The following is a 24874-nucleotide window of genomic DNA, read 5'->3' as shown; positions in this document are numbered from 1 at the left end:
CCTGAGCACCTGCTGACTTTAAATTCTAATCTCTTGCTGATATAGTTACTCCCCAACTCAATTCACAGATGTCGCTGCACACACATATACAAATTACCAGAAAATACCTATATGTACATGCTATCAAGACGAAAGAGGTAACTTCTAGATATATAGACCAGTTTTCAACAAGCAGAGAGATCTGTTTAAGAGAAGTCTAACCTAAGCCAATTATAAATCAGCAAAATATCAATTCAAACTTTGCACAAACTTATCACAATAACTCTTCCCTAGGAAAAGCAGTAGGTTTCCCACTGTCTTTGTAATACACATAAAAAGGATCTGTTGAAAGCCCAGTTTAAATGATTCGGGACCAAACTAGTTTCGAATTGTTGGAACTACACCATCGATCATTTTTAACCTTCCTTTACAAAGCTAAGCTCATAAAGAATGCTCAGAGGTTGCAACCTGTGTTGTGCACCTAGAGTCAACAGTGAATCCACTTGTTCATCTTGTTAAAAGAGTTCACAGACCAAGAAATGCTGACGTTAAAATGGTTTACCATGGAATCGAATCATAAAAAGTAAATCTAGTGGTATTTAGCAATTACAATATTATTGAGATGCTGGTTATAGGAAGATGCTATTATATAGAATAGGTACAAAAGTCACTAATTTATAACTGTGCTTCTCAAACTACAAGTGGCGAAGAATTCATTTTCCTCCAGTCCACCTCAGACCAAAATTTCAGTCAAAGAATAAAAATTATTTACTAGAAAGCGAAAACAAATTTAACAGACATAAGAGAATACAAGCCCAGGGATCACAAGCCTGGCTACATAACAATATTAAACTGCTGTCAAAGCTTCTAAAGACCGAGTCTCAATCCCATGCTTATCTCAGGCAGACCAGGGACAGACAGGTCAGGGACCACACCTCACACCTTCCAACAGCACTGGTTTACAGGCCCTGTAACATTAGGAGGTACAGTTCTCTCCCAACTTCAGGAGTGGAACATTCAGAGTTTATAACCAAACACTTCCTAATTTACCTCACTGATAATGAAGTCTCTCAAAATATAACAGCACCTCAACAGATATGAGCTCTAAACTGTGTAGCTATCAAATCCATAGCTTTCCCCAACCCTTGCTTGCTACAGAAGCAGACAAGCACCTGCTGGGTTCTGACCACTACCCTTAGTTTTGATTCTATTCCGAACATTGTATTTTTTAAGAAAGGTAAAAAACAAAAAACTCATTTCAGCAGCAGAAGCCCACTTTGAATCACATGCTCTGTAAGACAGAGTTAAGATAGTGAATTATTATTGCGTAAGCCCAGCTGAAGCCCCAATGTGCAAACCTTGATCTGCTGTCTTCCACTTATTGTCTAGTACACAATAACTCTAGAACTAATCTTTATTTTTGTCAGGAAAAAAATAATGCTCAAGTGAGAGAGAAAACTTTCGTAAAAGCTTAAAACTTAATTCTTGTAAGTACACACAAATGTGAGTTTCTGGTCTGTACAAACTGGAAAATCATACAGCATAGTTAAGCCTGACCACTAGAATTCAAAATTATATTTGAATGCCAGGTCTGGGGCCGTAGGCAGGTTATTGTATCGTCCCCAGGTTATTACCTGGGCTTCCCTGATAGCTCAGATGGTAAAGAATCCGCCTGCAATGCAGGAGACCCCGGTTGATTCCTGGATCGGGAAGATCCCCTGGAGAAGGGAAAGGCTACCCACTCCAGTATTCCAGCCTAGAGAATTACATGGTATGGGGTCACAAAAAGTCGGACACAACTGAGCAACTTTCACTTTCATTCATCACCTCTCCTGTGAGATAAATGAGTCATTCAGTACCTATCTCACAGCATCCTTTGTTCAGTGTCTGATTCTGAGACCCCATGAACTGCAGCAAGCCAGGCTTCCCTGTCCTTCACTATCTCCCGGAGTTTGCTCAAACTCATGTCCATTAAGTTGGTGATGCTATCCAATCATTTCATCCTCTGTTGCCCCTTTCTCCTCCCACACTCAAATCTTTCCCAGTATCAGGCAACCAAAGTACTGGCGCTTCAGCTCCAGCATCAGTCCTTCCAGTTAATCAGGGTTGATTTCCTTTAGGATTGACTGGTTTGATCTCCCTGCATCCTTATGAGGACCAAAAAGTCATTCAGCCAAAATACCTAGCATACTGTGCCTGCTGCTGCTGCTAAGTCACTTCAGTCGTGTCCGACTCTGGGCGACCCCCCAGACGGCAGCCCACCAGGCTCCCCTGACCGTGGGATTCTCCAGGCAAGAGCATGGAGTGGGTTGCCATTTCCTTCTCCAATGCATGAAAGTGAAAAGGGAAAGTGAAGTCGCTCAGTCGTGTCCGACTCTGTGCGACCCCATGGACTGCAGCCTACCAGGTTCCTCGGTCCGTGGGATTTTCCAGGCAAGAGTCCTGGAGTGGGGTGCCATCGCCTTCTCCAACACTGTGCCTACTAAAGCTCAATGAATGCTAGCTACTATTATAATTACTATTATTACAATAAATATTTCAACCAATATCATTCATTCATCCATTCATCTATCCCACAAATACTTAGTGAGTGACTAGAATATGACAAATATCCTCATGATGCTTACACTTGTCTCCTCAGAATGTTTGGTCTATTCCTTCGAGATCTTTTTCAGCATTATAAGAAACAAATATGACTTATTAAAAATCAGCCACCCGACACCAAACTTCCATTTTCTATTAAGACTTATAACACACTTGTACCTAGAGCTTTATTCTTTGTTGTTTGTTATTCAGTCATATCCAACTCTTTTGTGATCCCAAGGACGTCGCCTGACAAGCTCCTCTGTCCAATGGTACCTGGAACCATCTCTTATAATAATCAATACCACAGGGTTTCAGGACAATACTGTTTTTAATCTGCTTTAAAAAGTCAATGGTCTGATTAAACTGATTTATTCAAAATATTGCGTCTACGTGTATGTGTATGAACAGATGTTAAGTTTCTTTAAAAACATCATTATCCCCACTAAAAATACATACTAGATCCACTACTAGAGTTTCTTAAAAGTTTGAAACAAAAAAGGCAAAGTCCAAACTGTTCCAGTTGCTGGCCAGACAGAAGAGGTCAGACAGGATGCATGATTCTTAGCTGGCTTTATTCCAGTTGTGAAGATTCTGGGAGGTAAGGTCCACAGCCTGAATTTCTCACATCAATCACCGTCAAAGAACAACTATTACAGTAAAAGAATTTAAGTCTCAGAGAAATTGTAATGCCACAGAATCTCCCCTTAGCATATTCAGTAAAGTCAATATCTAGACTTTCATTTAATTCTGGCTTCTCTCACTGACTGATCTGTGAACTTGGCAGATTTCTTATTTGGTTAAGCCTGGATCATTTTTTTCTAGCACTGAACAAAGAAGGTAGTTACTGCCAAAATGTAAATTCAAAAAGCAGAAAGCAGCATTAGTCTTAAATTTAACACATTTTATGGCTCAAGTGGGATGGGGTTCTATTTCATAAAGGGCTGAGTCAAATAATAAATAGGATTTAAATCACTGCTGTTAAGTTTTGATGTGAAAGAAATTCAAGTAACTTCAGTAAGGGAAAAAAAAAGATATTTTGCTCCTGACACATATGGGATTCATTACAATACACTTAGTCAATATCATTTTTATAATACTGAAGTTGAAAAAACACATTTTGTAATTATTCTCTTGTATCTACGTTCATTGATGGCCCACAGTATTAAAGTTAAATCAACTAATAAATACGTGTTGGGCAAGGGGGAAGAAGGACAATGCAACCTCAAGAAAGTCAACAGAACAGCTCTACTCTCATCATAAAAACGAGTCATGAGAAAGTACAATGATGCAATTGAACATACAAATGTATAATTTCAATTAAATGTTAACTGATAAGGATGTTTAACTTATAACATTAAGTTTATACTTTACCAACTCAATATATATAACCAATCAGCAAATTTCCCCACATATAGCTAAAAGATAGTTTTCCTAAAGTAAAAGGCTTAGATGGAACAAAATTTCCTCTCATACAAAACAAAAAAAATTTCAAAGTTCTTATAAGCTGTCTGCTTCCTAACAGTTTAATTTTATTATATTCAGAAGCATGAACCACTGCTTCATCAGCAAGCCTTAAGGTGATCTTTAGGTGCTTCTATAACAGTTTATTTCTGCTTCCTTAACAGGATGCAATATTTGCTAAAATAGGTCCAGAAAGAAACATTAAAAAAGAATAGGATTTCCCTTATGAAATGAAAGTGACAATTTCTTTTCACTACCTATTCTTTTTGGCCTTTTGATTTGTGAACCATGCATACCCAGCAAAATGGCTGTTTAATGAAATAGGTTTAATATATTAAAAACACTTCAATTTTCCAGCATAAAAAGTATACCACAATAACCCCAGGAGGAGGTGATTATTCATGCTTTTTATCCTCAAGAGGTCCTACAGAACAAAACTGAAGATGATGGATTTCTGTACAAAATGTAAAAAGGGTCTTCTTCTATCCCAAAGAAAAAGATGCTGGTCTTGTTTTAAAGGTTACCATTAAACCAAACTTGAAAGCAGTATACCTACAAGTCCTCGTTTGAAGGCTGTAAACAAAAGATAAAGAGTAAAGTTTTGATTTTATTTTGTGTAATGAGTTTTTTTTCCAAAGGGCTTTTGCTACTAAGTAAGTGATCTTAAGAGAATCCAAGGGAAACTCTAAGGGACAAAGATAACACCAGAAGACTGGGTGACCTGGGCATACATGTGAGTGTTATCATTATCAGACAGGAAATATTTACTGAACTGATGAATCACACTGTAACAAGCATACTAACAGGCATATTTAATTTTAAAAAGAAGGATTAAGAAATCATAACTTTCAGTTGGCAATGGTGCCAAGCAACAGCACTTGATACTCTGTAAGTGGGAAAGCACACGGAACCACACAACTATTTGAGAGAGCAGTTTGGCAACGTGCTTACTATGCTTAAAAACATGCATAACCTTCTTTAACTCATTAACTTCAGTGATAGGTATTTATTAAAAACCTATTTTTATAGGTATTTCATTTTATCCAATTTATTAAAGCATTGGAAAAACAGAAATGTTAAATTACAAACTCTAAATGGTGTAACAACCCTCAAGTTATGAGCTTATAAACTAATTACCTTTGTGTTTTTTATATTTCTCCAGATTTTTATGAACATATGTTTTTACTAACATCTAATGTTAGTAATTATTGCTATCCCATATATACAACAAACATCTGCTACTTGTATCAAATGAAAACTAGCTGGAGACAAGGATAGAAGGTAACGGTATTGAGAAAAAAAAAGTTTCATATTAATCATCAGGATACAATGAATACCTATAGCATTTAGGTATTTGAGAGAAAAATAAATCCTTAAAATTTTATGTCAAAATACGGTTAATATTCAGACCCAAAGAGTGAAAAAGCTTTATACTTTTATTAAGTTAATACTCAGTTACCACTATTTCACTGAATTCATTTTTTTTTTTCTTGTATGCTTGGGCTTGATACCAAAATCAATAAACTCCAGAATATGGTGCTTGTATATACCAGTACCACTTTAGCCCTTTCAGTTTTGATGAAACAAGTAGTTTTCATCAAATAGATGGCTTTGTAAATTATACTATACTTTGCTGTCAAGTCTAATCTTTACAGGAGATAACCATTTTATAGAATGATCTTGTACGAACAGTAGTTTGCAGAGAAAAAAATAAGCTATTCTCTATTTTCCCATGTCGAGCCAAATGAAATAATATTCAAGTAGCACAATTTATTTTTTTCTCTTTTATTTTCACTTTACACAGTTTAATTCATTGATTTTAACTGGAGTATAATTACTTTAAAATATTGTGATGGATTTTGCCATACATCAATATGAATTGGCCACAGGTATACATGATAAGTGGAAGTGAAGTCGCTCAGTCTTGTCCAAGTCTTTGCGACCCCATGGATTGTAGCCTACGAGGTTCCTGCATCCATGGAATTTTCCAAGCAAGAGTACTGGAGTGGGTTGCCATTTCCTTCTTCAGGGGATCTTCCCAATCCAGGGATGGAACCTGGGTCTCCTGCATTGAAAGCTGATGCTTTTACCATCTGAGTCAATATGATATTTTACAACAAAATTATGAACTAATTACCCAGAGAAAAGCAAATGCAACCAAGTTTTTATGTGAGTGCCAAAATCAGAAACTTTTATCTAGAAGACTATCTAAAGTCAGCTTGGTAAGGTAAGAGAATCTGACCACAAAAAATAAGAACTGACAAACACCCTCTTCAAAGCCTAATACTTTATAGAGGCTTTTCTTCCCAACATTGGGGCTAAAGGCCCAGAAAAGGGTTGCCAAGGCTGAAAATAGCTGGATAACCTTGTGAAATCGTGTACATTAAGATCAGAAATTCTGATCATAACAGAGTTGGTTGAAGCCAAAGGTGACAAAAGAGCAAAAGATAAGAAACCAGTAGTCTACAACAAATGCTAAGGAACTTCTCCAGGTGGGAAAGACAAGAAGAAAAAAAAAAAAAGACCTACAAAAACAAACCCAAAACAATTAACAAAATCATAATAGGAATATGCTGCTGCTGCTGCTGCTGCTAAGTCGCTTCAGTCGTGTCTGACTACATGCGACCCCACAGACGGCAGCCCACCAGGCTCCTCTGTCCCTGGGATTCTCCAGGCAAGAATACTGAAGTGCGTTGCCATTTCCTTCTCCAATGCATGCATGCAAAATCGCTTCAGTCATGTCCGACTCTGTGCGACCCTATGGACAGCAGCCTACCAGGCTCCTCTGTCCACCAGGCTCCTGGAATTCTCCAGGAAAAGAGGACTGGAGTGGGTTGCCATTTCCTCCTCCAATAACAGGAATATACATAATGATAACTACCTTAAGTGTAAATGGGTTAAATGTTCCAACCAAAAGGCACAGACTGGATGAATGGACACAAAAACAAGACTCATATATATGCTGTCTACAAGAGACCCACTTCAGGCCTGGGGACACATACAGACTGAAAGTACGGGGATGGAAAAAGATAATTCATGCAAATGGAAATCAAAAGAACGCTGGAATAGCAACACTCATGTCAGATAAAACAGACTTTAAAACAAAGACTATTACAGAGACAAGGAAAGACACTACATGATGATCAAAAGATCAATCCAATTAGATAAAACAACTATAAATATTGATGTACCCAACACAGGAGAGCACCTCAATACAAAAGGCAAATGCTAGTAAGAGCCATAAAAAGGGAAATCAACAGTAACACTGTAACACTGGGAGATTTTAACACTCCACTTATACCAAAGGATACAACTGCACTCATCTCACACACTAGCAAAGTAATGCTCAAAATCCTCCAAGCCAGGCTTCAACAGTACGTGAACCGTGAACTTCCAGATATTCAAGCTAGATTTAGAAAAGGCAGAGGAACCAGAGATCAAATTGCCAACATCTGCTGGACCTTCGAAAAAGCAAAAGAGTTCCAGAAAAACATCTACTTCTGCTTTACTGGCTACACCAAAGCCTTAAACTATGTGGATCACAACAAACTGGGGGAATTCTTAAAGAGATGGGAATACCAAATCACCTGACCTGTCCCCTGAGAAATGTGTATACAAGTCAAGAAGCAACAGTTAAAACTGGACATAGAACAACACACTGGTTCCAAATAGGGAAAGAAGTACGTCAAGGCTGTATATGGTCACTCTACTTATTTAGCTTATATGCATCATGAGAAGCGCTGGGCTGGATGAAGCACAAGCTGGAATCAAGACTGCTGGGAGAAATATCAATAACCTCAGATATGCAGATGACACCACCCTTGTGGCAGAAAGTGAAGAAGAACTAAAGAGCCTCTTGATGAAAGTGAAAGAAGAGAGTGAAAAAGCTGGCTTAAAGCTCAACATTCAGAAAACGAAGATCATGGCGTCTGGTCCCATCACTTCATGGCAAATAGATGGGGAAACAGTGGAAACAGTGACAGACTTTATCTTTTAGGGCTCCAAAATCACTGCAGATGGTGACTGAAGCCATGAAATTAAAAGATGCTTGTTCCTTGGAAGAAAAGCTATGACCAACCTAGACAGCATATTAAAAAGCAGAGACATTACTTTGCCAACAAAGGTCAGTCTAGTCAAAGCTATGGTTTTTCCAGTAGTCATGTATGGATTTGAGAGTTGAACTATAAAGAAAGCTGAGCGCCGAAGAATTGATGCTTTTGAACTGTGGTGTTGGAGAAGACTCTTGAGAGTCCCTGGGACTGCAAGGAGATCCAACCAGTCAATCCTAAAGGAAATCAGTCCTGAATATTCATTGGAAGGACTGATGCTGAAACTGAAACTTCAATACTTTGGCCATCTGATGTGAAGAACTGACTCACTAGAAAAGACCCTGATGCTGGGAAAGATTGAAGGCGGGAGAAGGGGATGACAGAGGATGAGACGGTTGGATGACATCATCGACTTAATGGACATGAGTTTGAGTAAGCTCCCGGAGTTAATGATGGACCGGGAAGCTAGGAGTGCTGCAGTCCATGGGGTCACAAAGAGCTGGACACGACGAGTGACTGAACTGAACTGATACCAATGGATAGATTATTCAGGAAGAAATAATAAGGAAACACAAGCTTTAAAAGACACATTAGACCAGATACACTTAATTGATGTTTAGAGGACATTCCATCTGAAAGAAGCAAAATACACTTTCTTCCCAAGGGCACATGGAACATTCTCCAGGGCAGATCCCACCTTGGGTCACAAGTCAAGCCTCAGTAAATTTAAGAAAATTGAAATCATAATGGGCATCATTTTTGACCACCCTGCTATGAGATTAGAAACCAATTACAGGGAAAAAAAGACCGTAAAAAACACAAACACATGGAGGTTAAACAATATGCTACTAAATCCACTCCAGTATTTTTGTCTGGAGAATCTCATGAACAAAACAGCCTGGCCGGCTACAGTCCACGGGGCCGCAAAGAGTCAGACATGACTAAGCGACTAACATACACACACACACACACACACACACACACACAACCCAGAGATTACTGAAGAAATCAAAAGAGGAAATGTAAAAACGCCTAGAAACAAATGACCAAAAAAACACAATGAACCAAAACCTATGGGATGCAGCTAAAGCAGTTCCAAAAGGAAAGTTTATATAATAGCAATACAATTCTACCTCAAGAAACAAGAAAAGTCTCAAATAAACAATCTAACCTTACATCTAAAGCAACTAGAGAAATAACAAATAAAACTTAAAGTCAGAAGAATGAGAGAAACCATAAAGATCAGAGCAGAAATAAATGAAATAGAAACAAAGAAGACAATAGCAAAGCTGGTTCTCTGAGAAGATGACCAAAATTGATAAACCTTTAGTCAGACTCATCAAGAAAAAAAGAGAGATGACTCAAATCAATAAAATTAGAAGTGAAAAAGGAAAAGTTATGGCTGAAATACAAAGGATCATAAGAGACTAATACATGTGAACAACCTCGAAAATATGGACAAATTCTTAGAAAGGTACAAACTTCCAAGACCGAAAACAAGAAGAAATATAAAATATGAGCAGATCAATCACAAGTAATAAAACTAAAACTGTGATTAAAATCTTCCAACAAACAAATGTCCAGGACCAGAAGACTTTGCAGGCAAAGTCTATCAAATACTTAGAGAAAAGCTAACACCCATCCTTCTCAAACTCTTCCAAAAAACTGCAGAGGGGGAGGAACATTCTCAAGCTCATTCTAGGAGGCCACCATCATCACCCTGATACCAAAACCAGACAAAGCTATCACAAAAAAAGAAAATTATAGGCCAATATTACTGATAAACATAGACACGAATATCCTCAACAAAATACTAGAAAACAGAATCCAACAACACATTAAAAGGATCATTTACCATAATCAAGTGGAATTTATCCCAGGGATGTGAGGATTTTTCAAGATATACAAATCAATGTGATTGACCATATTAACAAACTGAAGAACAAAAACTGTAGGTTCATTTCAGCTGATGCATACAAAGCTTTCAACAAAATTCAACACCCATTTAATGATAAAAAAAAAACTCTCCACAAGGTAGGCATAGAGAGAACCTACCTCAACATAAATAAAGGCCATATATTATATTACAAACCCAGAGCAAACATCATCCTCAATGGTGAAAAACAAAGCATTTCTCTAAGACCAGGAACAAGACAAGGGTGCCACATTCGCTACTATTCAACATAGTTTTGGAAGTCTTAACCACGGCAATCAAAGAAGGAAAAGAAATCAAAGGAATCCAAATTGGAAAAGAAGTAAAACCGTCACTGTTTGCAGAGGACATGATAGTATACACGGAAAATTCTAAAAATGCTACCACAAAACTACTACAGCTAATGAATGAATTCAGTAAAGTTGCAGGATACAAGATTAATAAGCAGAAATGTCTTGCACTCCTACACTAACAATGAAAGACCGGAAACAGAAATTAAGGAAACAATTCCATTTATCATTGCAACAAAAAGAACAAAATACCTAGGAAAAACCTATTTAAAGAGGCAAAAGATCTCTATGCAGAAAACTATTAAGATACTTATGAAAGAAATCAAAGATGACACAAAGATATACCATCTTTTTGGACTGGAAGAACCCATATTCTGAAAATGATTGTACTACCCAGAGCAATCTACAGATTCAATGCAATCCCTATGAATCCACCAATGGTATTTTCCACAGAACTGGAACAGAAAATTTTACAATTTTTATGGAAACACAAAAGACTCCAAACAGCAAAATCATCTTGAGAAAGAAATGGAGCTGGAGGGATCAGGCTCTCTATACTACAAAGCTATGGTCATCATGACAGCATGGTACTGGCACAAAAAAAAAAAAAAAAAGAGAAAGATCAGTGGAGCAGGCTAGGAAGCTCAGCCATAAACCCGCACACCTATGGTCACTTAATCTATAACAAAGGAGGTAAGAATAGAAGAACAAAGAAAAGACAATCTCAATAAGTGGTGGTTGGAAAACTGGACAGCTACATGTAAAAGAATGAAATTAGAACATTTCTAACACCATACACAAAAATAAACTCATAATAGATTAAAGATCTAAATATAAAGCCAGACACTCTAAAATTCTTTAAGGATAAAATAGGCAGAACACTGTTTGACATAAATCACAGCAAGATCTTTTTTTGACCCACCTCCTAGTTATGAAAATAAAAACAAAAATACACAATTGGGACCTAATTAAACTTAAAAGTGTTTGCACTTAAAAGCAAAGGAAACCATAAACAAGACAAAGAGAAACCCCTCAAAATGGGAAAAAACATTGCAAAGGATTAATCTCCAAAATACACAAACAGTTCACGCAGCTCAATATTAAAAAAAAAAAAAAAAAAACAACCAACCAAATCAAATGTTTAGAAGATGTGAAGAGAGATTTCACCAAAGACACACAGATGGCCAACAAACACATGAAAAGGTGCTCAATATCACTAATCACTGGTGAAATGCAAATCAAAAATATAATGTGGTATCACCTCACTCCAATCAGAATGGCCATAATCAAAAACTCTATAAACAATAAATGCCATCGAGGGTGTGGAGAAAAGTGAACCTTTTTATACTGTTGGTGGCGATGTAAACTGATACAGCCACTATGGAGAACTAAAAACAGAACTATCACATAACCCAGCATTCCCACTACTGGGCATATTATACCCAGAGAAAACCATAATTCAAAAAAGACGTTTAAAAAGAAGACACATAAACCCCAATGTTCACTGCAGCACTATTTCCAACAACCAGGACAGAAGCAACATAGATGTCCACTGACGGATGGATAAAGATGCTGTGGTAGATATATACAATGCAATATTACTCAGCCATATAAAGGAATGGATGTGAGTCAGCTGAGCTGAGGTGGATGAACCTAAAGTCTGTTACACAGAATGCTTTATATTACAATATGTAAAACAAATAGCCATTGGAAAAATTGCTGTATAACACAGGAAGTTCAACCTGATGCTCTGTGACAACCTAGGGGGTCAGATGGCTGGGGCCTGAGAGGTGCTGGGAGGGAGGTTCAAGAGGGAGAGGACATATGTATAATTCTGGCTGATTCACAGTGTTGTATGGCAAAAACCAATACAACACTTAAAGCAATTATCCTCCAATTAAAACTAATTTTAAAAAAATTATTTGCAAAAAAAGATACAAGCACCCCACTGTCTACTGCAGCACTATTTACAACAGTCAGGACACAGAAGCAACCTAAATAGACATCAACAGAGGAATGGATAAAGAAGATGTGGTACATAAATGCAATGGAATGTTATTCAGTGATAAAAAGAAATGAAATTGGGTCATTTGCCAAGAAGTAGATGAACCTAGAGACTGTCATACAAGCAGAGTCAGAAAGAAAAACAACAAATATTACATATTAACACATATATGTGGAACCTAGAATAGTAGTATAGATGCCTTAGTTGCAAAGCAGAAACAGACATACAGATGTAGACAAAAAACTTATTAATAACAAAGGAGAAGGGCAGTGGGATGAATTGGGAGATTGGGCTGACGTACATACACTTGCGCTTTGCGTTTAGTCCCTCAGTTACATCCAACTCTTTACAATCCCATGGGCTACAGCCTACCAGGTTGCTCTGCACCAAGGAATTTTCCAGGCAAGAATACTGGAGTGCCATGCCATTTCCTATTCCAGGGAATCTTTCCAACCCAGAGATCGAGGTGATTCTTAACCACTAGCACCACCTGAGAACCCATATATACACTAGTATATATAAATAGACAGCCAATGAGAATCCACTGAATAGCACAGGGACTCTACTAGGGCTCCATGATGACCTAAATGGAAAAGAAATCTAAAAAAGAGGGGACATGTGTATGTATACATATGGCTGATTCTATGCAATATAGGAGAAACTGACACAGCAGTGTAAAGCAACTATACTCCAAAAAACAATTCCACTGCAACACTACTGACGCTAGCCAAGACAGAGAAGCAACCTTATAAAAAGGCAATGGATTTCAACAAGCTCTCTGACCTTAAGGGCAAGAAACTATGGCCAGGATGTCTGCAGGGTCATCCAAGTCTTGAAAGCAACCTGAGATGAAAAAGTCAGATGGACTTAGGTTTGCCTACATGTGGCAGGTAACTTCACTTAGGGATACCTACGAGTACTGAAAGATGAACTCCCCAGGTCGGTAGGTGCCCAATATGCTACTGGAGATCGGTGGAAACTAACTCCAGAAAGAATGAAGAGACAGAGCCAAAGCAAAATCAACACCCAGTTGTGAATGTGACTGCTGATGGAAGTAAAGTCCGATGCTGTAAAGACCAGTATCACATAGGAACCTGGAATGTTAGGTCCATGAATCAAGGCAAATTGGAAGTGGTCAAACAGGAGATGGCAAGAGTAAACGTCAGCATTCTAGGAATCAGTGAACTAAAATGGACTGGAATGGGTGAATTTAACTCAGATGACCATTATATCTACTATTGTGGACAGGAATCCCTTAGAAGAAATGGAGTAGCCATCATGGTCAACAAGAGTCCGAAATGCAGTCCCTGGATGCAATCTCAAAAACGACAGAATGATCTCTGTTTGTTTCCAAGGCAAACCATTCAATATCACAGTAATCCAAGTCGATGCCCCAACCAGTAACACTGAAGAAGCTGAAGTTGAACGGTTCTATGAAGACCTACAAGACCTTTTAGAACTAACACCAAAAAAAAAGATGTCCTTTTCATTATAGAGGACTGGAATGCAAAAGTAGGAAGTCAAGAAACATCTGGAGTAACAGGCAAATTTGGCCTTGGAATACGGAATGAAGCAGGGCAAAGGCTAATAGAGTTTTGCCAAGAGAACGCACTGGTCATAGCAAACACCCTCTTCCAACAACACAAGAGAAGACTCTACACATGGACATCACCAGATGGTGGATACCAAAAACAAGATTGATTGTATTCTTTGCAGCCAGAAGGAGAAGCTCTATACAATCAGCAAAAACAAGACCGGGAGCTGACCGTGGCTCAGATCATGAACTCCTTATTGCCAAATTCAGACTTAAATTGAAGAAAGTAGGGAAAACCACTAGACCATTCAGATATGACCTACATCAAATCCCTTACCATTATACAGTGGAAATGACAAATAGATCCAAGGGATTAGATCTGATAAGAGTGCCTGAAGAACTATGGATGGAGGTTCATAACACTGTACAGAGACAGGGATCAAGACCATCCCCATGCAAAAGAAATGCAAAAAGGCAAAATGGTTGTTTGATGAGGCCTTACAAATAGCTGAGAAAAGAAGAGAAGCTAAAGGCAAAGGAAAAAAGGAAAGATATACCCATTTGAATGCAGAGTTCCAAAGAATAGCAAAGAGAGGTAAGAAAGCCTTCCTCAGTGATCAGTGCAAAGAAATAGAGGAAAACAATAGAATGCAAAAAACTAGAGATCTCTTCAAGAAAATTAGAGATACCAAGGGAATATTTCATGAAAAGATGAGCACAATAAAGGACAGAAATGGTATGGACCTAACAGAAACAGAAGATATTAAGAGGAAGAGGCAAGAATACACATAAGAACTGTACAAAAAAGATCTTCACATCCTAGATAAACACAATGGTGTGATCACTCACCTAGAGCCAGACATCCTGGAATGTGAAGCCAAGTGGGCCTTAGGAAGCATAACTACAAACAAAGCTAGTGGAGGTGATGGAATTCCAGTGGAGCTATTTCAAATCCTGAAAGATGATGCTGTGAAAGTGCTGCACTCAATATGCCAGCAAATTTGGAAAACTCAGCAGTGGCCACAGGACTGGAAAAGGTCAGTTTTCATTCCAATCCCAAAGAAAGGCAATACCAAAGAAAGTTCAAACGACCACACAACTGTACTCATCTCATATGCTAGCAAAGTAATGCTCAAAATTCTCCAAGCCAGGCTTCAACAGTACATGAACCAAGAAGTTCCAGATGTTCAAGCTGGATTTAGAAAAGGCAAAGGAACCAGAGATGAAATTGCCAACATCCGCTGGATCATCGAAAAAGCAACAGAGTTCCAGAAAAACATTTATTTCTGCTTTATTGACTATGCCAAAGCCTTTGACTGTGTGGATCACAACAAACTGTGGGAAATTCTTAAAGAGATGGGAATACCAGATCACCTGATCTGTCTCCTAAGAAATCTGTATGCAGGTCAAGAAGAAACATGGAACAATATGGAAGAACAGACTGGTTCCAAATTACGAAAGAAGTACGTCAGGGCTGCATATTGTCACCCTGCTTATCTAACTTAGATGCAGAGTACATCACACGAAATGCCAGGCGGGATGAAGCACAAGCTGGAATCAAGACTGCCAGGAGAAATATCAATAACCTCAGTATGCAGAGGACACCACCCGTATGGCAGAAAGTGAAGAACTAAAGAGCCTCTTGATGAAAGTGAAAGAGAAGAGTGAAAAAGTTGGCTTAAAACTCAACATTCAGAAAACTAAGATCATGGCATCTGGTCCAATCACTTCATGGCAAATAGGTGGGGAAAGTGCAAACAATGACAGACTTTATTTTGGGGGGCTCCAAAATGGTGATTGCAGCCATGAAATTAAAAGACACTTGGAAGAAAAGCTATGACCAACCTAGACAGCATATTAAAAAGCAGAGACGTTACTTTGCCAACAAAGGTTAGTTTAGTCAAAGCTATGGTTTTTCCAGTAGTCATGTATGGATACAAGCATTGAATTATAAAGAAAGCTGAGCGCTGAAGAATTGATGCTTTTGAACTATGGTGTTGGAGAAGACTCTTGAGAGTCCCTTTGACTACAAGGAGATCCAACCAGTACATAAAGGAAATCAGTTCTGAATATTCATTGCAAGGACTGATGCTGCAGCTGAAACTCCAATACTTTGGCCACCTGATGTGAAGAACTGACTCACAGGAAAACACCCTGATGCTGGGAGAGACTGAAGGCAGGAGGAAAAGGGGACAACAGAGGGTAAGATGGTTGGTTGGCAACACAAACTCAATGGACATGGGTCTGGGTGGACTCTGGGAGTTGGTGATGGACAGGGAACCCTGGCATGCTGCATGCAGTCCATGGGGTCGCAAAGAGTCGGACACAACTAAACTGAACTAGTACTCTTCCTGACTCTCCTTAACATACGTAGATCATTCATTAACACCATATGATCACATGCCAAGATGAGTAACACAAGTTCTCACCATAAAAATAAAAAGTTCAGAGAAAAGAAGAGACTGATGTGGCCCAGAGCAGCACTGCTCAAATATTAAAATGTTATAAATCACCTGAAACAACAGATCAAGAGAAATTCTGAGATACTGTGTTTCTGTCTTTCTAACAAGCTACCAGGCAAGGCCAATTCTGCTTGTCTTGCTGGTCCTTGGACCAGACCTGGAGTATCAAAAGTGTAATATACATAAGGAAGGTTAAGATTCAGACTGGTTTAGGGGGATCAAAGAGGGTTTTTACATGAAAAGTCCAATAGGAAGAATTAGCTTGATCTTACCTAGGAATAAAGAGATCACCTGACTACAATGACAATTAACTCGTCCATTCTATAAGGATACACTTAGTACCGACTGCACAACGTACATAAAAAACAGGCTGTCAAGTCTATTGGAATGGACAGTTAACATTACCGAGGGATACCATTTCACACAAGGAAAGCAAGTCATCTCACTGTCCATTAACTTGTAGAAGAGGAAAATTATGTTCTACGCATGCAATGAAATGCTAAGTAGTAATGACAATGAATGAATTAGAGCTCCTCACTCTAGAACAGAATAATCTCAAGATCATGGTGTGAGATACATATATTTATGATTCAAGAAACAGGTGAACATGCAATATGATTTAACTAACACTTCATCCTTTTTATTAATATAAACACACCAAAGTAAACAAGGCATTCGGGGATATTCTGTGTGATACAGCTATAAAGAAAACCAAGAAATTACTGAAACAAAGCTCACAAGAGTGATTACAGGTATAAAAAAGGGATGGGAGAAAAGCATGAAATGGAAAGGACTTCATAGAGACTAAAAATTCTATTTCTCAAGTTAAAAGCCAGGTAAATGGATATTTATTCTGTGATTACTTAAATTATGTATTAAAGACATTATTTTACATGTATATCCTGTTGTTTTACAGTTTTTTACTAATGTTACCAATGATCTTATTAAAAACTAAATCAAGAAACTGGTGATGGCAGATTCTAGTAGCATTGAGTTGAAGAAAGATTGGAAGACCACAAATACAGATGAATTATTTAACCACTGACATCAAAGGAAAGAAGTGGGAAAAAAAAAAAGAAAAAAAAAAAAAAAGAAGTGGGGACTAAGAATGAACACAAGTGAAAGTCGCTCAGTCATGTCCAGCTCTTTGCAACCCCATGGACTATGGAATTCTCCACAGTCCACAGAATTCTCCAGGCCAAAATACTGGAGTGGGCATACTTTCCCTTCTCCAGGCGAACTCCCCAACCCAGAGATCGAACCCAGGTCTTCCACAATTGCAGGTGGATTCGTTACCCACTAAGCCACAAGGGAAGCCCAAAAATACTGGAGTGGGTAGCCTATCCGTTCTCCAGTGGATCTTCCCGACCCAGGAATTGAACCAGGGTTCAATTCTGCATTGCGTCTGCATCTGCATTGCAGATGGATTCTTTACCAACTGAGCTATCAGGGAAGCCCAAGAATGAATGCAAAGTGCTAAGTAAAAAGAGACAGGGTTGGACATTTTAATATGGAAAAGCCTGACAATCGCCACGTATTAAGAGAAAGGTATAAGTAAAGATTGATGAAACAAAACTAAAGGTTCGAAAAGAAAGGCTCAAGAAGAAAAGGAAATCTGGTCCTGGCTATCACCAAGGTGCCAGAAACAAATGTGATTAAACATCAGACTAAGCAAATTAGTCCTGGGTGGCTGGAATGAGCCATTCCTATGAAGCATGGGAATAGTGGCAAGTTAACCTGAACACAAAAGCCAAGGACATCTTGGTCAGCCTTGAACTCATTGCAAAGGCACTAAAAACATTTCAAGAGGGAAGTTAACCATGTCTGAACTTCCACATTAAAGTGCATGTTTTAATAAAAGTATGAAGGATGGACTGAAGCAGGCTAAGAGAACAATTAAAGACGCTATGAAAATAATCTACAGAAAAAGATATCAGAACATGAAATGGAAGTACTACAAAAAGAAACTAAAATACTTTTTTCATCAATTTATCCTATCTATCTCAATTAACTAATTCAGTTTTGGAACATAACAGATGAAAAGTCGTAATACCTGTCTGCCCTCAGTAGCTTGCATTCTACTGGGGGAGAAAAACAAGAAAACAAACAAAACAATTGCAAGTAGTGGAAAATGCTATAAAGGAAATGAAGGTGATGTAATGGAGAGTAATGGGAATGAAGCTATGTTTTACACGGTAGTTAGGCAAGGCCTCTCTTGAGATGCTGACACTTAAGCCAATACCTTAAAGGCTCAAAAAAAAAAAAAAAAAAAAAAAGCCACGGAGTAGGAAGATATATTTCAGACAGTATTTCAGGCTGAGAAAATAAAACACTGAAAGCTGACTGTGACTGAGGCTTAGAAGAAAGTAGGTGAGTCTGAAGAAAGAGACAATAATAGCAGGGCCTTAAAGACTGAGTAAGAATACTACATTTTAAGTGGATCTGGTTGGTGGAATCTAGAAGAAAAGCAAATGAAATGTGATATATTTTGGACGTAGAACCAACAGAATTTGCTGAGGGACTGGACGCCAAGGGTAAAATAAGAACAAGCATACCTTAATGCTCAGGTTTTGACTTTTCAAACAGGTAGATAGCAGTTCCATTTACTAAGATAGGAAAGAGTGAGGTAAGATTGATGCGTGGAAGAGAAGCAGGGCAAGAGTCAAAAATTTTATTTTGGACACATTAAGTTGGAAGTTCCTATGAGATATCCTAACAGTGACAGCAAGATGCGTAAGAGTAGCATTCAAGAACCACCTCTGACAAGAAACATAAACCTACGAGTTATCAGAATACAAATTTAATATTTAAAATCTTGAAAAGAGGGCCTTAAAGAAAGTCTACTACTATAACTGTTGCAAATGTAACAGCAGCAGCTAAAAGTACATGTTAACACCTTTTACCATTTAACTTACCAAGCACAAAGAGATTAATAATATGCCCGACGTCATTCAGCTAATTTTAGCGCTGGATTTCAAGCCAAGCCGTCTGACATCAGAGTTGCGCTTTCATCTGTTTTGTCAAGCAGAGACCAGGTGGAAGGACGCCTAAACCCAAATCCCAAGGCACTCCAATATTCACAAAGAGGGAAAGAAGTCAACATAAGGTATTTATTCCAATAACGCGGTTTCACGTAACCGCTGAACCACAGGCTCAAAAGTGGCTACAAACTAATCTCCACTCGGAAAGTTACAGATGTCAGATACCAACAGGGAAACAAAGTTTACTCTTCCCTTCCAAAAGCCCTATATCCTTATCGACACCTCCGTCACATACTTGCCTCCCAGAATAGTCATTCTCCAAATACCCTGTCCCAAGCATCTCAAAACAAGCCCCGAAGAAATCTGTCACACACACACACACCCGAGCCCAGGTCCACTTTCTGAGTCCTCAACTCCCCGATGAGACGGCAGAGAAGGAGGCCGCGTCTTCCGAACATAAAGTGAAGATAAAGACAGAAGGTTTTACAGGAAATCCTTGGCCCAGCTTCAGCAAGCCCAGAGGGGAGACTGCCGGAGAGCACGCCTGGCAAGACCGGGCTGGGGAACTGAGCTCCCCACGTGGGCCGGGAGAAAAGGAACCCCACTCACCAAGCCATCTATCTGCACTTGCTTCACGGCTGAATCTCCGGATCCTCCTTTGCCTTTGCCTTTGCCTGCAGCGCCGGTGGTAGAGCTGGAAGAGGTGGCAGATGAACCGGTGCCTTCCTTGCGGGACGCCATCTTTCCAGCCGGACAGGAAAAGAGAAACGTGAGTTGCCGGAAGCGGAAGTAAAGTTTCACTTGACGTCAGGCGCAGTCTGGCGTTCGATGGGCGGAGCTGTTAGGGAAGGCGGGCGGGGCTGTTAGGGAAGGCGGGCGGGGCTGTTAGGGAAGGCGGGCGGGGCTGTTAGGGAAGGCGGGCGGGGCTGTTAGGGAAGGCGGGCGGGGCTGTTAGGGAAGGCGGGCGGGGCTGTTAGGGAAGGCCGGCGGGGGAGGCCCCGCTCCCTTCTCTTTTCCAACCTTTCTTCGGCAGTGGAACGCCTTGCGCATGTGCATTGTGCTTTTGGGAGCTTCTTTCGCATTGAAAACTTTAAGAAAGGCAAAAAGAAATTTTTGAAAGTGTTTTCCCCTTTATGTTTAATCGGTATTCACTAGGTAGTGAATCATAATTGCTTTATAGCTAGCATTCATGTAGCGTGTCATTCGTATAAAGTGCTTTCACTTCTAATTTTTTTAATTAATCGGTAGTCCCAATGTGACAAACTATGAAGAGCTGTACTTACTTCAATAGCATATTTGGCAATTGAGACATGATTTGTCAAACGTCATTCTGTTCATTAATGGCGAGCTTATATTGAAGGTTTTTTTTAATTTCTTTCCAATTTTTGTCCTTGGCAATATCTAAGATTTTCCAGTCATGTATGTTAATCACACTACATGTGAAACTGATTGGTGTCATTTCAGGGGGACTCTGAAGAGCTCCAGTACTATAGTCCTTTATGTCTCAGTACACAGAAGAATTCAACAAGAGCAAAGTGGTAGATAAAAAGTGATTTGTTAGAGTAGAACACTTGTGAGGCTTACAAGCAGGTGGGCAAGAAATGCCATGCCCCAAGAACTAGTTGGCTACAGCTTTATAATCAAAGGAAAAGAGGGAAAGAGGAGATAACCTCCCTTGTCTTTCTTGAGTAGACATCATGTTTTCATCATTAGCTCCTCCAGGCTGAGCAGGGGAGTTTTTCTTGTCCCTGTGTGGTCAAGCTAGGTCCACAAATTACTTTTTATGCATGCAGGGAGCATTTCGGAGGGATCACTGGGCAGGATGTGGGTCTCTTGCCACCATTGTTTTATTGTTTGTTGGTGTGTCCCATGCTTCTCCTGCATGGTTTTCTTGCTAAGCAAGCCTGCTTGGTTTTGTGGTGAGGCAAACCTGCTTTCTCAAGTAATCATTAACTTACAGGGGTCTCTCATATTTTTCTACTTATAGAAAATCCCTAGTGGGATTAACTATTTAATCACCTATTTTATCCTGTCATTCTGTCCCTACCACTGGGTTTTTGTAATCTAACCCTAACTAGAAAGGGCCTAGAAGTGATAGGGACAGAATGTGTGCGTGTGTTCTAAATTGCTTTAGTCCTATTGAACTCTGTGCAACCCTGTGGGCTGTAGCCCCCAGGCTCCTCTGTCCATGAGATTCTCCAGGTAACAATACTGGAGTGGGTTGCCATGCCCTCCTCCAGGGGATCTTCCCGACCGAGGGATCCAACCCACATCTCTTACATCTCCTGCGTTGGTAGGCGGGTTCTTTATAGCTAGCGCCACATGGGAAGCTCAGGGACAGAATGTGAAAGTGAAAGTCGATCAGCCATGTCCAACTCTTTGTGAACCCATGGACTAGATAGTTCATGGAATTCTTCAGGCCAGGATACTGGAGTAGGTAGCCTTTCTCTTCTCCAGGCTCTCCCCAACCCAGGGATTGAACCCAGGTCTTCCGCACTACAGCGGGATTCTCTACCAGCTAAGTCACCAGGGAAGCCCAAGAATAACTAGAGTGGGTAGCCTATCCCTTCTCCAGCAGATCTTCCCAACCCAGGAATTGAACCAGGGTCTCCTGCATCTCACGTGGATTCTTTACCAGCTGACCTACCAGGGAAGCCCAATAAGATGAACAAATAGTTAGCTTAGAAACCCCATTAGGGAATTGTAGATAGAGAGGGAACTTTAGAGGGATTTGGGAGACTACAGTAAGACTAAGGACTGCTCAAGAAAGTAATGGAAAACTTTCTGAAACAATGTGAGCCTACTTGAATCATAAAGCAAAGCAAGTCACTTAGCATCAAAGTCAGATTGGTTTGCTTAACGATAAAATCAAGCTAACCTGCTGGCAACAAAGCCATGCAACAAAAACAGGAGACATGCCCCAAAACAATAAAACAATGGTGCCATGAGACCTGCATCCTGCCCAGTAAGCTAAGGGAATTAATAACCCCCCAAAACATTGTTCTTTGGCCCCTAAGACATGTTCTTTGTGCCATTCCCCCCAAATAATAAAAAAATTGTAGAAAATAACTATAATCTGTCCAGTGCTATCAAGTTAATGACTTCCAAAACAGGATCTGCACACACACACACACACAAAATCATTTATGGGAAGATGAGTTCTCAAAATGAAAGTCACCAATATACTGAAACCTAAAAATATGTTTCCAAAGCGCTGTGACAGTCTTGGCTTGACCATATGGGGAGGGACAAATAAACTTCCCTGCCCTACCCAGGTAGGAACTGGTGTCCAAACATGAAGCTTAGTTAAGAAAAACAAAGATCTTCTCCCCCTCCTCTTTCTTCCTCTCATTATAAAAATGTAACCCACTGAGCACTCAGGGCAGTGCAACATTTGCCTGCATGCTTGTGAATCTTACAAGCATCCTATTCAAATAAATCACCTCTTATCTATCACATTGCCTCTCGATAAATTCCTTTCTGCGTTGAGACATAAAGGACTGTGAGACTGAAGCTCTTCTGGAGCCCTGACGCCTAACGGGTTTCAGAAGGAATGACATGTCCTTCACTTGAACACCTAATTTTAATTAAATTTTTTTAATTTAAGAACTGGAGCGTGTTCAGCCCTTGTACATCTTCATTCCCTTATCTTTACTCTGTATCTCAATACTCCTCCTGCAATGCCGACGATTCCTGAATTTATATTTACCCAGACCTCTCCACTCAACTCCACAATGGCATGTCTATCTATTCAACATCTTCACTTAAATGTCCCACAAGCACTTGCTCCAACTTAACCTTTCAAAAATTGAGCTCCAGATACCTCCCCCTCTTGAAAAAAATGTTCTTCCCCAATCTTCTCCAGTCATTAGGTGGCAGTTCTTTTCTTCTACTTGATAAGAACAAAGCTTTTGGGACATCTTTGACTCCTCTGTATCCTTCACACTCGACCAGTGATTCATTGGAAGCTTGTGTAAACTCCATGTTAAAAATGTATTCAAGGGCTTCCCTGGTGGTCCAGTGGTTAAGAGTCCACCTTGCAATGCAAGGGACGCTGGTTCCATCCCTGATCCGGGAAGACCCCACATGCTGCAGGACAACTAAGCCTGTGTGCCACAACTATTGACCCTGTGCTCTGGAGCCTGGGAGATGCAACTACTGAAGCCCAGGTGCCCGAGAGCCCATGCTCCATGATAAGAGAACCCACCACAATGAGAAGCCTCAAAGGGCAACTGGAGAGCAGCCTCTGCTCGCTGCAACTAGAGAAAGCCCAGGCAGTAGTGAAGACTCAGCACAACCAAAAATTAATAAACAAAATTATTTTTAAAATGAAATAGTCTTAAAAAATAAATAAATAAAATGAAATAGTCTTAAGCCTAAACATATCAATAATTAGATTAATATAAATGTTCTATATTAAAATACAACCATTGGAAGAATTTCAAGCTGGTTTTAGAAAAGGCAGAGGAACCAGAGATCAAATTGCCAACATCCGCTGGATCATCGAAAAAGCAAGAGAGTTCCAGAAAAACATCTATTTTTGCTTTATTGACTATGCCAAAGCCTTTGACTATGTGGATCACAATAAACTGTGGAAAATTCTTCAAGAGATGGGAATACCAGACCACCTGACCTGCCTCTTGAGAAACCTGTGTGCAGGTCAGGAAGCAACAGTTAGAACTGGACATGGAACAACAGACTGGTTCCAAATAGGAAAAGGAGTAAGTCAAGGCTATATATTGTCACCCTGCTTATTTAACTTATATGCAGAGTACATCAAGAGAAACGCTGGGCAGAGTAATATCTCTGCTTTGGCAAATAGATGGGGAAACAGTGGCTGACTTTATTTTCTTGGGCTCCAAAATCACTCCCAAATCACAGATGGTGATTACAGCCATGAAATTAAAAGGTGCTTACTCCTTGGAAGGAAAGTTATGACCAACCTAGACAGCATACTAAAAAGCAGACACATTACTTTGTCAACAAAGATCCATCTATTTAAGGCTATGGTTTTTCCAGTAGTCATGTATGGATGTGAGAGTTGGACTATAAAGAAAGCTGAGCGCCGAAGAACTGATGCTTTTGAACTGTGGTGTTGGAGAAGACTCTTGAGAGTCCCTTGGACAGCAAGGAGATCCAACCAGTCCACCCTAAAGGAGATCAGTCCTGGGTGTTCATTGGAAGGACTAATGTTGAAGCTGAAACACCAATACTTTGACCACCTGATGCGAAGAGCTGACTTATTTGAAAAGACCCTGATGTTGGGAAGATTGAAGGCAGGAGGAGAAGGGGGCGACAGAGGATGAGATGGTTAGATGGCATCACTGACTCGATGGACATGAGTTTGGGTAAACTCCAGGAGTTGGTGATGGACAGGGAGGCCTGGCAAGCTGCGGTTCATGGGGTCACAAATAGTCAGACCCAAATGAGCAACTGAACTGAGTTGGAAGAACGGATAAAAACACTGATAGAGTGGCACGGTGGATGGAGTCCACCTACCAGTGCAGGAGCTATGGGTTCAATCCCTGGTCCAGGTAGATACCATGTGCCTCAGGGCAACTAAGCCCATGCGCCACAACTGCTGAAGCCAGTGG

At 39.8% G+C, this 24874-nt stretch overlaps 1 protein-coding gene across 1 annotated transcript in view; it reads right to left on the bottom strand.

Annotated features, from left to right (window-relative positions):
• Positions 1-20054, bottom strand: part of EIF3H (eukaryotic translation initiation factor 3 subunit H) — a 97309-nt gene extending 77255 nt beyond the window's left edge. The window contains exon 1 of the mRNA XM_019973826.2: positions 19890-20054. Coding sequence (XP_019829385.2) covers positions 19890-20021 — 132 coding nt within the window. The 5' untranslated portion in view covers positions 20022-20054. The remainder of the gene's footprint in view (positions 1-19889) is intronic.
• Positions 20055-24874: the final 4820 nt, after the last annotated feature.

Source organism: Bos indicus, chromosome 14 (assembly GCF_029378745.1).
Source record: "Bos indicus isolate NIAB-ARS_2022 breed Sahiwal x Tharparkar chromosome 14, NIAB-ARS_B.indTharparkar_mat_pri_1.0, whole genome shotgun sequence".
NCBI lineage: Eukaryota > Metazoa > Chordata > Mammalia > Artiodactyla > Bovidae > Bos > Bos indicus.
The sequence above is the reverse complement of the archived record's forward strand: the minus strand, read 5'-3'. Positions and strand labels throughout refer to the sequence as shown.